General features: G+C 56.9%; 1 protein-coding gene across 1 annotated transcript in view; it reads right to left on the reverse strand.

Moving 5' to 3' along the window:
• Positions 1-14,965, reverse strand: part of LOC139239340 (ribosomal protein S6 kinase alpha-5-like) — a 121,861-nt gene extending 106,896 nt beyond the window's left edge. Inside the window, exons 1-7 of the mRNA XM_070868015.1 lie at positions 14,780-14,965; positions 13,673-13,798; positions 12,505-12,638; positions 9,231-9,324; positions 7,959-8,129; positions 3,069-3,260; positions 1,363-1,522 (exon numbers count right to left, since the gene is read on the reverse strand). Of these exons, the coding sequence (XP_070724116.1) occupies positions 1,363-1,522; positions 3,069-3,260; positions 7,959-8,129; positions 9,231-9,324; positions 12,505-12,638; positions 13,673-13,798; positions 14,780-14,965 (1,063 nt within the window). The remainder of the gene's footprint in view (positions 1-1,362; positions 1,523-3,068; positions 3,261-7,958; positions 8,130-9,230; positions 9,325-12,504; positions 12,639-13,672; positions 13,799-14,779) is intronic.
• Positions 14,966-15,525: the final 560 nt, after the last annotated feature.

The following is a 15,525-nucleotide window of genomic DNA, read 5'->3' on the forward strand; positions in this document are numbered from 1 at the left end:
CAGGGTAAGGGCCACTCATTGTAACTGTACAGAGTCACTGTTTATTCAGGGTAAGGGTCACACACTAACTGTACAGAGTCACTGTTTATTCAGGGTAAGGGTCACACACTAACTGTACAGAGTCACTGTTTATTCAGGGTAAGGGTCACTCACTGTGTAACTGTACAGAGTCACTGTTTATTCAGGGTAAGGGTCACTCACTGTGTAACTGTACAGAGTCACTGTTTATTCAGGGTAAGGGTCACTCACTGTAACTGTACAGAGTCACTGTTTATTCAGGGTAATGGTCACTCACTGTAACTGTACAGAGTCACTGTTTATTCAGGGTAAGGGTCACTCACTGTGTAACTGTACAGAGTCACTGTTTATTCAGGGTAAGGGTCACTCATTGTAACTGTACAGAGTCACTGTTTATTCAGGGTAAGGGTCACTCACTGTAACTGTACAGAGTCACTGTTTATTCAGGGTAAGGGTCACTCACTGTGTAACTGTACAGAGTCACTGTTTATTCAGGGTAAGGGTCACTCACTGTAACTGTATAGAGTCACTGTTTATTCAGGGTAAGGGTCACTCACTGTAACTGTACAGAGTCACTGTTTATTCAGGGTCAGTGTCACTCACTGTAACTGTACAGAGTCACTGTTTATTCAGGGTAAGGGTCACTCACTGTAACTGTACAGAGTCACTGTTTATTCAGGGTAAGGGTCACTCACTGTAACTGTACAGAGTCACTGTTTATTCAGGGTAAGGGTCACTCACTGTGTAACTGTACAGAGTCACTGTTTATTCAGGGTAAGGGTCACTCACTGTGTAACTGTACAGAGTCACTGTTTATTCAGGGTAAGGGTCACTCACTGTGTCACTGTACAGAGTCACTGTTTATTCAGGGTAAGGGTCACTCACTGTGTAACTGTACAGAGTCACTGTTTATTCAGGGTAAGGGTCACTCACTGTGTAACTGTACAGAGTCGCTGTTTATTCAGGGTAAGGGTCACTCACTAACTGTACCGAGTCACTGTTTATTCAGGGTAAGGGTCACTCACTGTAACTGTACAGAGTCACTGTTTATTCAGGGTAAGGGTCACTCACTGTGTAACTGTACAGAGTCACTGTTTATTCAGGGTAAGGGTCACTCACTGTGTAACTGTACAGAGTCACTGTTTATTCAGGGTAAGGGTCACTCACTGTGTCACTGTACAGAGTCACTGTTTATTCAGGGTAAGGGTCACTCACTGTGTAACAGCCGTGTCTGCAGCACAGTCTCTCGGTGGTGTCAAATGACCGAGCTGCTGACGAGCTTCACCTCTGACCTCTGAAGCCGCTGCCCCAACCCCCCCACCCCGCCCCCCCCCCAACCCGTACCTCGAACCAGATCCTTGGCTCCCTCGGACACATTTTTCCACGCCTCGCCGTCGAAGGAGAACTCGCCGCTCTTAATCTTCCTCATGATCTCAGCGGCATTGGTGGAGGTCATTCCCCGGGAAGAGCTCTGGAACGGGACGTGTCCGGACAGCATGGTGTACTGCAGGGGATGGAGAGGGGGCAGCAAGGCCGCGGTGAAACAGGGGGCCTTCGAAGGGGACGTCCCACCCCATAACCCCAGTATAGAGTCTGTGTCGCGTTCCCCCCCCACCACACCCAAGTATAATATAACTCCCTCCTAACTTTTTGTCATGATTACTTCTTCAATAAGGTGGGAGATGTGCAGTGGAGCTCTTCCTAGTGGGCTTTTTGTCATGATTACTTTTTCAATAAGGAGGGAGATGTGCAATAGAGCTCCCCCCCCTACCTTTTTGCTTCGATTACTTCTTCAATAAGGAGGGAGTCATGCAATAGAGCTCCCCCTAGTGGCCTACTGCTCCCTCTAGAGGACTACTGTGGTAATACAACTACTGATGTAAATAATAAAAGGGTCATGTGGCAAGGTCACATGATGACAGTTGGTGCCATCTTGTTAGTGATGTCGTAATAATATATCGCAGCCGACCCCACTGGGTTCACGGTCCCTCTCACCCCGGGGTCAAGGGTCACGTCGGGGTCAAGGGTCACGTCCAGTCCAGGAGACGCGCCACTCGCAAACTCCCTCGAGTCAGAAGGTTGTGGGTTCAAGTCCCAGGACAGGTACAGCACGGGGTTAGATACAGAGTAAAGCTCCCTCTACACTGTCCCATCAAACACTCCCAGGGCAGGTACAGGGGGTTAGATACAGAGTAAAGCTCCCTCTACACTGTCCCATCAAACACGCCCAGGGCAGGTACAGGGGGTTAGATACAGAGTAAAGCTCCCTCTACACTGTCCCATCAAACACTCCCAGGGCAGGTACAGGGGGTTAGATACAGAGTAAAGCTCCCTCTACACTGTCCCATCAAACACTCCCAGGACAGGTACAGCACGGGGTTAGATACAGAGTAAAGCTCCCTCTACACTGTCCCATCAAACACTCCCAGGGCAGGTACAGCACGGGGTTAGATACAGAGTAAAGCTCCCTCTACACTGTCCCATCAAACACTCCCAGGGCAGGTACAGGGGGTTAGATACAGAGTAAAGCTCCCTCTACACTGTCCCATCAAACACTCCCAGGGCAGGTACAGGGGGTTAGATACAGAGTAAAGCTCCCTCTACACTGTCCCATCACACACTCCCAGGGCAGGTACAGCACGGGGTTAGATACAGAGTAAAGCTCCCTCTACACTGTCCCATCAAACACTCCCAGGGCAGGTACAGGGGGTTAGATACAGAGTAAAGCTCCCTCTACACTGTCCCATCAAACACTCCCAGGGCAGGTACAGCACGGGGTTAGATACAGAGTAAAGCTCCCTCTACACTGTCCCATCAAACACTCCCGGGGCAGGTACAGGGGGTTAGATACAGAGATAATCTCCCTCTACACTGTCCCATCAAACACTCCCAGGGCAGGTACAGGGGGTTAGATACAGAGTAAAGCTCCCTCTACACTGTCCCATCAAACACTCCCGGGGCAGGTACAGGGGGTTAGATACAGAGATAATCTCCCTCTACACTGTCCCATCAAACACTCCCAGGGCCCCAGGTCAAAGGGCGGAACTCACCAGGATGACCCCGAGGCTCCAGAGGTCACAGGACTCGTCGTAACCTTTGTCCTTGAGTAGCTCGGGTGCCGCGTACTCCAGGGTGAAGCAGGGGGTCTGCAGGGGCTGGCTGTTGGGCAGTTTGATTCGGGCAAAGCCGAAATCGATGACCTTGATGGGGGTCCCATCTCTCTCGTCTGCAAACAGCAGGTTCTTCAACAACAACAACAACAAAAACTTGCATTTCCATGGTGCCTTTAACGTCGCGAAACGTCCCAAGGTCCCCTCACAGGAGCGTTACGCGATAAAAAATTGACACCGAGCCGCGTAAGTAGAAATTAGGGCAGGTGACCAAAAGCTGGGTCAGAGAGGTGGGTTTTAAGGAGCGTCTTAAAGGAGGAGAGCGAGGCGGAGAGGTTTAGGGAGGGAGTTCCCGAGCTTGGGGAATAATGGTTAAAAATAATTTAAATTAAAGGCCCTTTATGCACGGAGCATTCGTAGCAAGATAGATGAAGTCGTGGCACAAATAGAGATAAATAACATAAGAAATAGGAGCAGGAGTCGGCCATTTGGCCCCTCGAGCCTGCTCCACCATTTAATACGATCTTGGACTCAGCTCCACTTCCCTGCCCGCTCCCCATAACCCCTTATCGGTTAAGAAACTGCCTATTTCTGTCTTAAATATATTCAATGTCCCAGCCTCCACAGCTCTCTGAGGCAGCGAGTTCCACAGATTTACAACCCTCTGAGAGAAGAAATTCCTCCTCATCTCAGTTTTAAATGGGCGGCCCCTTATTCTAAGACCGTGCCCTCTAGTTCTAGTCTCCCCCATCAGTGGAAACATCCTCTCTGCATCCACCTTGTCGAGCCCCCCTCATAATCTTATACGTTTTGTGTTGGATCTAATCGCCATTACAGAGACGTGGTTGCAAGGTGGCCAAGGTTGGGAACTCAGTGTCTCAGGGTGCGTGATGTTTCGAAAAGACAGGCAGAACGGTAACGGAGTGGGTGGGTAACTCTGACGACAAAGGACAATGGAGAGAAAGCATCTTGGTTCCGAAAATCAGGACGTAGAATCAGTATGGGTAGAGTTAAGGAATAACAAAGGATAGAAAACATTGCTAGGAGTAGTATATCGGCCCCCTAACAGTATCTATACCATTGGGCAGAATATTAATCAAGAAATAGTAGGCGCTTGTAACAAAGGTAACGCACAAGTTCCAGAGCTTGGGGCCCAGGCAACAGAAGGCACGGCCACCGATGGTGGAGCGATTATAATCAGGGATGCTCAGGAGGGCAGAATTAGAGGAGCGCAGAGATCTCGGGGGGTTGTGGGGCTGGAGGAGATTACAGAGATAGGGAGGGAGCGACGGCCATGGAGGGATTAGTAAACAAGGATGAGGATTTTGAAATCGAGGCATTGCTTAACCGGGAGCCAATGTCGGTCAGCGAGCACAGGGGGTGATGGGTGAGCGGGACTCGGTGAGAGTTAGGACACGGGTCAGCGAGCACAGGGGGTGATGGGTGAGTGGGACTCGGTGCGAGTTAGGACACGGGTCAGCGAGCACAGGGGGTGATGGGTGAGCGGGACTCGGTGTGAGTTAGGACACAGGGCAGTGAGCACAAGGTGTGATGGGTGAGCGGGACTCGGTGCAAGTAAGGACACGGGTCAGTGAACACAGGGGGTGATGTGTGAGCGGGACTTGGTGCGAGTTAGGACACGGGGCAGCGAGCACAGGGGGTGATGGGTGAGCGGGACTGGGTGCGAGTTAGGACACGGGGCAGTGAGCACAGGGGGTGATGGGTGAGTGGGACTCGGTGCGAGTTAGGACACGGGGCAGTGAGCACAAGGGGTGATGGGTGAGCGGGACTCGGTGCGAGTTAGGACACGGGGCAGCGAGCACAGGGGGTGATGGGTGAGCGGGACTCGGTGCGAGTTAGGACACGGGACAGTAAGCACAGGGGGTGATGGGTGAGCGGGACTGGGTGCGAATTAGGACACGGAGGTGGCCGAGTTTTGGATCACCTCTAGTTTACGTCGGGTAGAATGTGGGAGGCTGGCCAGGAGTGCGGTGGGGTCCAATGGCCTGTTTGTGTCGTACATTCTGAGTAATTCTATGAAAACACTCGGCCCCTTGGAAAACCCCCCGCCCCAGGGAATGAGACGGAGATGTGGATGAGCGGGGGAATTAGGACAAGGTTACGAGGGGGTTAAGGAGGGGCCGGACGAGGTTACGATGGGGTTAAGGAGGGGCCAGACGAGGTTACAATGGGGTTAAGGAGGGGCCAGACGAGGTTACGATGGGGTTAAGGAGGGGCCAGACGAGGTTACGATGGGGTTAAGGAGGGGCCAGACGAGGTTACAATGGGGTTAAGCGGGGGTCGGACGAGGTTACGATGGGGTTACGCGGGGGCCGTCGAGGTTACGGGGGGGTTAAACGGGGGTCGGATGAGGTTACGATGGGGTTAAGGGGGGTCAGACGAGGTTACGATGGGGTTAAGGAGGGGCCGGACGAGGTTACGATGGGGTTAAGGAGGGGCCAGACGAGGTTACAATGGGGTTAAGGAGGGGCCGGACGAGGTTACGATGGGGTTAAGCGGGAGTCAGACAAGGTTACGATGGGGTTAAGGGGGTCGGACGAGGTTACGATGGGGTTAAGCAGGGGTCAGACAAGGTTACGATGGGGTTACGCGGGGGTCGGGCGCGGTCCTGATGGGGTTAAGGGGGGGTCGGATGAGGTTACGATGGGGTTAAGGGGGGTCAGAGGAGGTTACGTTGGGGTTAAGGGGGTGTCAGAGGAGGTTACGTTGGGGTTAAGGGGGGTCAGAGGAGGTTACGATGGGGTTAAGGGGGGGTCGGACAAGGTTACGATGGGTTTAGGGGGGTCAGACGAGGTTACGATGGGGTTAAGGGGGGTCGGACGAGGTTACGATGGGGTTAAGGGGGGTCGGGCGAGGTCATGATGGGGTTAAGGGGGGTTGGATGAGGTTACGATGGGGTTAAGGGAGGTCAGAGGAGGTTACAGTGGGGTTAAGGGGGTCAGACAAGGTTACGATGGAGTTAAGGGGGGTCAGAGGAGGTTACGATGGGGTTAAGGGGGGTCGGACGAGGTTATGATGGGGTTAAGGTGGGGGCTAGTGGAGGTTACAATGGGGTTAAGGGGGGTCGGACGAGGTTACGATAGGGTTAAGGAGGGGTCGGACGAGGTTACGATGGGGTTAAGGACGGGTCGGACGAGGTTACGATGGGGTTAAGGAGGGGTCGGACGAGGTTACGATGGGTTTAGGGGGGTCAGACGAGGTTACGGTGGGGTCGGACGAGGTTACGATGGGCTTAGGGGGTCAGACGAGGTTACGATGGGGTTAAGGGGGGTCGGACGAGGTTACCGTGGGGTCGGACGAGGTTACGATGGGGTCGGACGAGGTTACGATGGGGTTAAGGAGGGGTCGGACGAGGTTACGATGGGGTCGGACGAGGTTACGATGGTGTTAAGGAAGGGTCGGACGAGGTTACGATGGGGTCGGACGAGGTTACGATGGGGTCGGACGAGGTTACGGTGGGGTCGGACGAGGTTACGGTGGGGTCGGACGAGGTTACGGTGGGGTCGGACGAGGTTACGATGGGGTCGGACGAGGTTACGTTGGGGTCGGACGAGGTTACGATGGGGTCGGACGAGGTTACGTTGGGGTCGGACGAGGTTACGATGGGGTCGGACGAGGTTACGATGGGGTCGGACGAGGTTACGTTGGGGTCGGACGAGGTTACGGTGGGGTCGGACGAGGTTACGATGGGGTTAAGGAAGGGCCGGATGAGGTTACGATGGGGTCGGACGAGGTTACGATGGGGTCGGACGAGGTTACGGTGGGGTCGGACGAGGTTACGGTGGGGTCGGACGAGGTTACGATGGGGTCGGACGAGGTTACGTTGGGGTCGGACGAGGTTATGATGGGGTCGGACGAGGTTACGATGGGGTCGGACGAGGTTACGATGGGGTTACGATGGGGTCGGACGAGGTTACGATGGGGTCGGACGAGGTTACGATGGGGTTAAGCGGGGGTCGGACGAGGTTACGATAGGGTTAAGGAGGGGTCGGACGAGGTTACGATGGGGTTAAGGACGGGTCGGACGAGGTTACGATGGGGTTAAGGAGGGGTCGGACGAGGTTACGGTGGGGTCGGACGAGGTTACGATGGGTTTAGGGGGGTCAGACGAGGTTACGGTGGGGTCGGACGAGGTTACGATGGGTTTAGGGGGTCAGACGAGGTTACGATGGGGTTAAGGGGGGTCGGACGAGGTTACCGTGGGGTCGGACGAGGTTACGATGGGGTCGGACGAGGTTACGATGGGGTTAAGGAGGGGTCGGACGAGGTTACGATGGGGTCGGACGAGGTTACGATGGTGTTAAGGAAGGGTCGGACGAGGTTACGATGGGGTCGGACGAGGTTACGGTGGGGTCGGACGAGGTTACGATGGGGTCGGACGAGGTTACGGTGGGGTCGGACGAGGTTACGGTGGGGTCGGACGAGGTTACGGTGGGGTCGGACGAGGTTACGATGGGGTCGGACGAGGTTACGTTGGGGTCGGACGAGGTTACGATGGGGTCGGACGAGGTTACGTTGGGGTCGGACGAGGTTACGATGGGGTCGGACGAGGTTACGTTGGGGTCGGACGAGGTTACGGTGGGGTCGGACGAGGTTACGATGGGGTCGGACGAGGTTACGATGGGGTCGGACGAGGTTACGATGGGGTTAAGGAAGGGCCGGATGAGGTTACGATGGGGTCGGACGAGGTTACGATGGGGTCGGACGAGGTTACGGTGGGGTCGGACGAGGTTACGGTGGGGTCGGACGAGGTTACGATGGGGTTAAGCGGAGGAGGGGTGTTCAGGACGAGGCGATGACTGACCCTACCTCCGGTTTGAGGTCCCGGTGCACCACCCCGGCATCGTGCATGTGACTGACCCCCGACACCAGGCTGCGCATCATCTGGCTGGCCTCCAGCTCGCTGAAGTGCTTCTTCTTGCGAATACGTTCCAGCAACTCGCCCCCTCGCAGCAGCTCCATCACCAGGTACGTGTGGAACTAGGACAGGTCACAGGTCACAGGTCACAGGTCACAGGTCACAGGGCAGGGTGGGCCCAGACAGCAGGTATACTGCACACCGTACCCCATCATTACAGACCCACCCAGACACCCGCACTCACACACACCACACACATACACCCCCCCCCACACTCACACACACACTCTCACACATACACCCCCCCCCCACACACACACACACATACACCCCCCCCACACACACACACACATACACCCCCCCCACACACACACACACATACACCCCCCCCACACACACACACACATACACCCCCCCCACACACACACACATACACACACACACTCACACATACACCCCCCCCCACACACACACACATACACCCCCCCCACACACACACACACATACACCCCCCCCACACACACACACATACACACACACACTCTCACACATACACCCCCCCCCCACACACACACACATACACCCCCCCCACACACACACACACATACACCCCCCCCCACACACCCCCCCCACACACACACACATACACCCCCCCCACACACACACACACATACACCCCCCCCACACACACACACATACACACACACACTCTCACACATACACCCCCCCCCCACACACACACACATACACCCCCCCCACACACACACACACATACACCCCCCCCCCCCCCCACACACACACACACACACACACATACACCCCCCCCACACACACTCTCACACATACACCCCCCCCACACACACACACATACACACACACACTCTCACACATACACCCCCCCCACACACACACACACATACATCCCCCCCCCACACACACACACACACACTCACACCTCCACACACCCCCACACACACCGCCCCCCCCCCCACACACACACTCTCACACATACACCCCCCCCACACACATACACACACACACACACACACATACACTCACACCTCCACACACCCCCCACACACACCGCCCCCCCCCCCCACACACACACACACCCCACACACACTCTGAGACAGTGAGCGAGCCACAGACAGTCAGACAGAGATTAGACGCGTTCTCTGGGCCCAGCCTCCCGGGGAGGGGGGGGCGGGGGAGATCCTGCTCACCTGGTCATGGAAGACCTCATATAGCTTGACGATGTTGGGGTGACCCTCACACAGCTTCAACGCGCCGATCTCCCGCTGGATGTAACCTTCCATCCTGCAACACAGACGGGCAAACAGAATTAGTCCCTGAGGGGGGGTGGGGGGGAGTGCGATTCCAGGCACAGACCGGGGGCCACACAATCTGGGAGCCTAGGGGCAGGACCAGTGAGGAACAAGGCACAAATCTCTCCCACCCCACCAATCCTCTCACCTTATCCCCGAACCCTTCGATGTCACACTACACAAGATAAAAGTTCACGGGGTTGGGGGTAATATATTAGCATGGATAGAGGATTGGCTAACTAACAGAGAACAGAGAGTCGGGATAAATGGTTCATTCTCAGGTTGGAACCAGTAACTAGTGGGGTGCCACAGGGATCAGTGCTGGGACCCCAACTATTTACAATCTATATTAACGACTAGGAAGAAGGGACTGAGTGTAACGTAGCCAAGTTTGCTGATGATACAAAGATGGGAGGGAGGGTCATGTGTGAGGAGGACACAAAGAGGCTGCAGGAAGACACAGACAGGCTAAGTGAGTGGGCAAAAATTTGGCAGATGAAGTATAATGTCAGAAAGTGTGAGGTCATGCACTTTGGCAGAAATAATCAAAGAGCAAGTTATTATTTAAATAGAGAGAGATTGCAAAGTGCCGCAGTACAGCGGGACCTGGGGGTACTTGTGCATGAAACACCAAAGGATAGTATGCAGGTACAGCAAGTGATCAGGAAGGCCCATGGTATCTTGGCCTTTATTGCAAAGGGGATGGAGTATAAAAGCAGGGAAGTCTTGCTCCAGTTATACAGGGTATTGGTGAGGCCACACCTGGAGTACTGCGTGCAGTTTTGGTTTCCATATTTACGAAAGGATATACTTGCATTGGAGGCAGTTCAGAGAAGGTTCTCTCGGTTGATTCCGGGGATGAGGGGGTTGACTTATGAGGAAAGGTTGAGGAGGTTGGGCCTCTACTCATTGGAATTCAGAAGAATGAGAGGTGATCTTATCGAAACGTATAAGATTATGAGGGGGCTCGACAAGGTGGATGCAGAGAGGATGTTTCCACTGATGGGGGAGACTAGAACTAGGGGGCATGGTCTTAGAATAAGGGGCCGCCCATTTAAAACTGAGATGAGGAGGAATTTCTTCTCTCAGAGGGTTGTAAATCTGTGGAATTCGCTGCCTCAGAGAGCTGTGGAAGCTGGGACATTGAATAAATTTAAGGCAGAAATAGACAGTTTCTTAAACGATAAGGGGATAAGGGGATAAGGGGTTATGGGGAGCGGGCGGGGAAGTGGAGCTGAGTCCATGATCAGATCAGCCATGATCGTATTAAATGGAGGAGCAGGCTCGAGGGGCTGTATGGCCGACTCCTGTTACTATTTCTTATGTTCTTATGAGGAGAGAGAGGCGGAGAGGTTTAGGGAGGGAGTTCCAGAGTTTGGGGCCCAGGCAACAGAAGGCACGGCCACCGATGGTGGAGCGATTATAATCGGGGATGCTCGAGGGCAGAATTAGAGGAGCGCAGAGACCTCAGGGGGTTACAGAGATAGGGAGGGGGCGAGGGCCATGGAGGGATCTGAACAGGCGGAGGTGGGAGATGTTTGAAATGGAGACTGGGATTGGGAGCCAATGTAGGTCGGCGAGCACAGGGGGGGCAATGAGTGAACACGGAGGGCCAATGGGCGAGCACAGGGGGCGATGGGCGAACACGGTTGGCCAATGGGAGAGCACAGGGGGCAATGAGTGAACACGGAGGGCCAATGGGCGAGCTCGGGGGGCGATGGGCGAACACGGGGGGCGATGGGCGGACACGGGGGGCGATGGGCGAGCACAGGGGGCAATGAGTGAACACGGAGGGCCAATGGGCGAGCTCGGGGGGCGATGGGCGAACACGGGGGGCGATGGGCGAGCACAGGGGGCAATGAGTGAACACGGAGGGCCAATGGGCGAGCTCGGGGGGCGATGGGCGGACACGGGGGGCGATGGGCGAGCACAGGGGGCAATGAGTGAACACGGAGGGCCAATGGGCGAGCACAGGGGGCAATGAGTGAACACGGAGGGCCAATGGGCGAGCACAGGGGGCAATGAGTGAACACGGAGGGCCAATGGGCGAGCTCGGGGGGCGATGGGCGAGCACAGGGCGATGGGCGAACATGGGGAGCGATGGGCGAACGGGACTGGATGCGCTAGGTGGAATGGGAGTGTGGGCCAATCAGGGCGAGGCCAGAATTGGGAACGAAAAATAGAAAGACTTGCATTTATTTAGCGCCTTTCACGACCACCGGACGTCCCAAAGCACTTTACAGCCAATGAAGTACTTTTTGGAGTGTGGTCAACTGTTGCGCACAGCAAGCTCCCACACACAGCAATGTGATAATGACCCGGATTATCGGTTTTAGTGATGTTGGTTGAGGGATAAATATTGGCCCCAGGACACCGGGGAGAACTCCCCTGCTCTTCTTCCAATAGTGGCCCCGGGATCTTTTACATCCACCCGAGAGGGCAGACGGGGCCTCAGTTTGAAGTCTCTTTCGAAAGACGGCCCCTCTAACAGTGCAGCGCTCCCTCAGTACTGCCCCTCTAACAGTGCGGTGCTCCCTCAGTACTGCCCCTCCGACAGTGCGGCGTTCCCTCAGTACCGCCCCTCTAACAGTGCGGCGCTCCCTCAGTACTGCCCCTCCGACAGTGCGGTGCTCCCTCAGTACCGCCCCTCTAACAGTGCGGCGCTCCCTCAGTACCGCCCCTCTAACAGTGCGGCGCTCCCTCAGTACTGCCCCTCCGACAGTGCGGCGCTCCCTCAGTACTGCCCCTCCGACAGTGCGGCACTCCCTCAGTACCGCCCCTCCAACAGTGCGGCACTCCCTCAGTACCGCCCCTCCGACAGTGCGGCACTCCCTCAGTACCGCCCCTCCGACAGCGCAGTGCGGCGCTCCCTCAGTACTGCCCCTCCGACAGCGCAGTGCGGCACTCCCTCAGTACTGCCCCTCCGACAGTGCAGCGCTCCCTCAGTACCGCCCCTCCGACAGCGCAGTGCGGCTCTCCCTCAGTACCGCCCCTCCGACAGCGCAGTGCGGCGCTCCCCCAGAACTGCACTGGAGCTTTGGCCTTGACCAATGTGCTCGGGTCTCTGGAGTGGGACTCGAACCCGCGACCTTCTGACCCAGAGGCGAGAGGACGGTACCCGCTGGGCCACAGCGGCCGGGGTCGGAGGGCGGCCATCTTGCCGGGTCCTTACCTCTTGCTCACGATCTTGACGGCATACTCCTGCCCGCTCAGCTTGTTGCGACACTTGCGGCAAATGGAGAAGCTTCCCACTCCCAGGGGCTCATCCTTCATGTTCAGCTCGTAGTGCTGGAAGAACGGCGAGTCCTGGCGACGGGAAGAAACACACAGACGGGGTTAGGCCCGAGGATCTGGCCGTTGCCGGGGGCGTCGGCTGACCTTTCACCTCCGGGGCCTAGCAGAAGCAGGCTTCGCCGGTCCAGCCCCGCCTCACTTTGCGGCTTCCAACCAGCGTAGTCCCCCCCCCAAATCCCCTCTTTGAGAATCAAATGCTACCTCTTCCCCCCCCCCCCCACGGCCCCCTCCCCCACTCCCTGCCCAGCCCTCCTCCCATTCCAGCCATTGTGGTACTGAGGTCCACAGCCCAGTGTAACATATGCACCCGTGAAGTTGCTCATAGCTCTGTAGAGCTGTTGAGTTGGGAGGGGCTTGGCCAGTCACGTGAGGGTCACAAGACTCAATAAAACCCCGGCCAGTTGGGTTCGGGGGATCCACGATGGGGCAGGTGGTTGTGAGCCTGGTGGCTGAACCGGTAATGTGTCGTGCGATTGTTCAACCTTTTGCTAATAAGCCAACTAGTTCCCAATAGCAGCGTGTGCGGCTATGAATTCTTACGCAAAGAACTCACAGAGCAAGTACATCACACGCCGTAAGGATAGGGGGAGGGGTGAAGAGGAGGATCGGCCTGGGGGGGGGGGGGGGGGAGGGGAGTGGGGGGCTGGAAAGGGACTTCCCAATCCTGCTCGCCGCCCAGTGACCGCAACAGGAAAGTGAGATGAACGGGTTGCTCCCCCCTACTCATGTGGGCGAGGTAAGCAGGGGTGGGGGGGCATGGCCACAGCTCTCAGAGCTTCACCCCACCCCTCAAGCGAGAGTCAGCATCTCCAGGAGTGGGGGGGGTGGGGGGGGAGGAAGGAACTCGGGGGTCGAAGGTCGAGCAAAATGGCGGGCGAGGCGGCGGCCATCTTGGATTCCCAGTGGCCGGCCCAGGGGGTAATCTTCGACCCGGCGAGGATTAGTGGGGGAGAGGGGGGGCAGAGAGAGAGAGAGAGAGACACCCACTTCTGTCTGTCCGTGGCGGGCTGGGGAGGGGGAAGGGGGGGGAGAAAAGCGATCCCTACCTTGGTCATGGCACTGCGGGCGACGGCCATGTTGTCCGGACGCTCGGTGCTCAGCTCCAGCTCCAGGGGCTCGGACATGACGGCATTGCGGTTGAAGAGCACGGACGGAGCGATGAAGGAGTATCCCTGAGGGAAGAAGAGGGGGGAGCGGTGAGGAAGAGAAGAGAGAGAGAGAGACACTCCTCGGACATAGCCGGCGCTCCCGCCAGAGAAAGTCGCCTGGTCGGTCCGCTCGAACAACAAGGAGTGGCAGAAGAACAAAAGAATTGGGAGCAGGAGTCGGCCATTCGGCCCCTCGAGCCCGCTCCGCCATTCAATGAGATCACGGCTGACCTTCGACCTCAACTCCACTTTCCCCGCCCGATCCCCATATCCCTCGATTCCCTCCGTTCCCAAATATCTATCTCTCTCAGCCTTGAATATACTCAAGAGACTGGGCCCTCTGGGGCAGAGATTCCCAAAGATTCACCCCCCTCTCTGAGTGAAGAAATTCCTCCTCATCTCAGTCCCAAACGGCCGAGCCCTTATCCTGAGACTGTGTGACCCCTGGTTCTAGACTCCCCAGCCCCGGGGGGGGGGAAACACCCTCCCTGCATCTACCCCTCAGAACCATGTATCTTTCCTGAGGTTCAAAATTCTCAGCCTTGTTTACAAATCCCTCCATGGCCCTCGACCCCCTCCCTATCTCTGTAATCCCCTCCAGCCCCACAACCCCCCGAGATCTCTGCGCTCCTCCAATTCTGGCCCTCCTGAGCATCCCTGGGACCATCGGTGGCCGTGCCTTCTGTTGCCTGGGCCCCAAGCTCAGGAACACCCTCCCTAAACCTCTCCGCCTCTCTCTCCTCCTTCGAGACGCTCCTTAGAACCGACCCAGCTTTTGCTCGCCTGTCCCTAGAATCAAAGACAATGGCGACACTGAAGGAGGCCATTTGGCCCATCGTGTCAGTCTTAAGATCTCCCTATGTGGCTCGGTGTCAGTTTTATTGACTGCCACCGCCCCTGTGGCGTTTTACTAGGTCAAAGGCGCTATATAAATACCTTTCGTTGTTGTTCCCCCCCCGCTCCCCCCCGCCCCCACGCCCCTCCCGCACTGCGCCTCGGACCGACCTGGAATATCCTGTCGCCGCTGTGGGGGAGGCTGGCCGGGGAGTAGGTGGGCTCCATCTCCGTGAACTCCTCCGCAAAGTTGCCCACGTCCATCTCGCTCCGGATGACGGGCTTGAACGGAGCCGGGATCTTCTTGGCCACCAGATCGTCCCAGTTAATTCCCTGCGAGAGAGAGAGGGGCCCCATGGTTAATCCATCGGAGGGGCGGTGCTGAGGGAGCGCCGCACTGTCGGAGGGGCGGTGCTGAGGGAGCGCCGCACTGTCGGAGGGGCAGCACTGAGGGAGCGCCGCACTTTCGGAGGGGCGGTGCTGAGGGAGCACCGCACTGTCGGAGGGGCAGTACTGAGGGAACGCCGCACTGTCGGAGGGGCAGTACTGAGGGAGCGCCGCACTGTCGGAGGGGCAGTACTGAGGGAGCACCGCACTGTCGGAGGGGCAGCACTGAGGGAGCGCCGCACTTTCGGAGGGGCAGTACTGAGGGAGCACCGCACTGTCGGAGGGGTGGTACTGAGGGTGCACCGCACTGTCGGAGGGGCAGTACTGAGGGAACGCCGCACTGTCGGAGGGGCAGTACTGAGGGTGCACCGCACTGTCGGAGGGGCAGTACTGAGGGTGCACCGCACTGTCGGAGGGGCAGTACTGAGTGAGCGCCGTACTGTCGGAGGGGCAGTACTGAGGGAGCGCCGCACTGTCGGAGGGGCAGTACTGAGGGAGCGCCGCACTGTCGGAGGGGCAGTACTGAGGGA

Source organism: Pristiophorus japonicus, chromosome 27 (genome assembly GCF_044704955.1).
Source record: "Pristiophorus japonicus isolate sPriJap1 chromosome 27, sPriJap1.hap1, whole genome shotgun sequence".
In the NCBI taxonomy this organism is placed as follows: Eukaryota; Metazoa; Chordata; class Chondrichthyes; family Pristiophoridae; genus Pristiophorus; species Pristiophorus japonicus.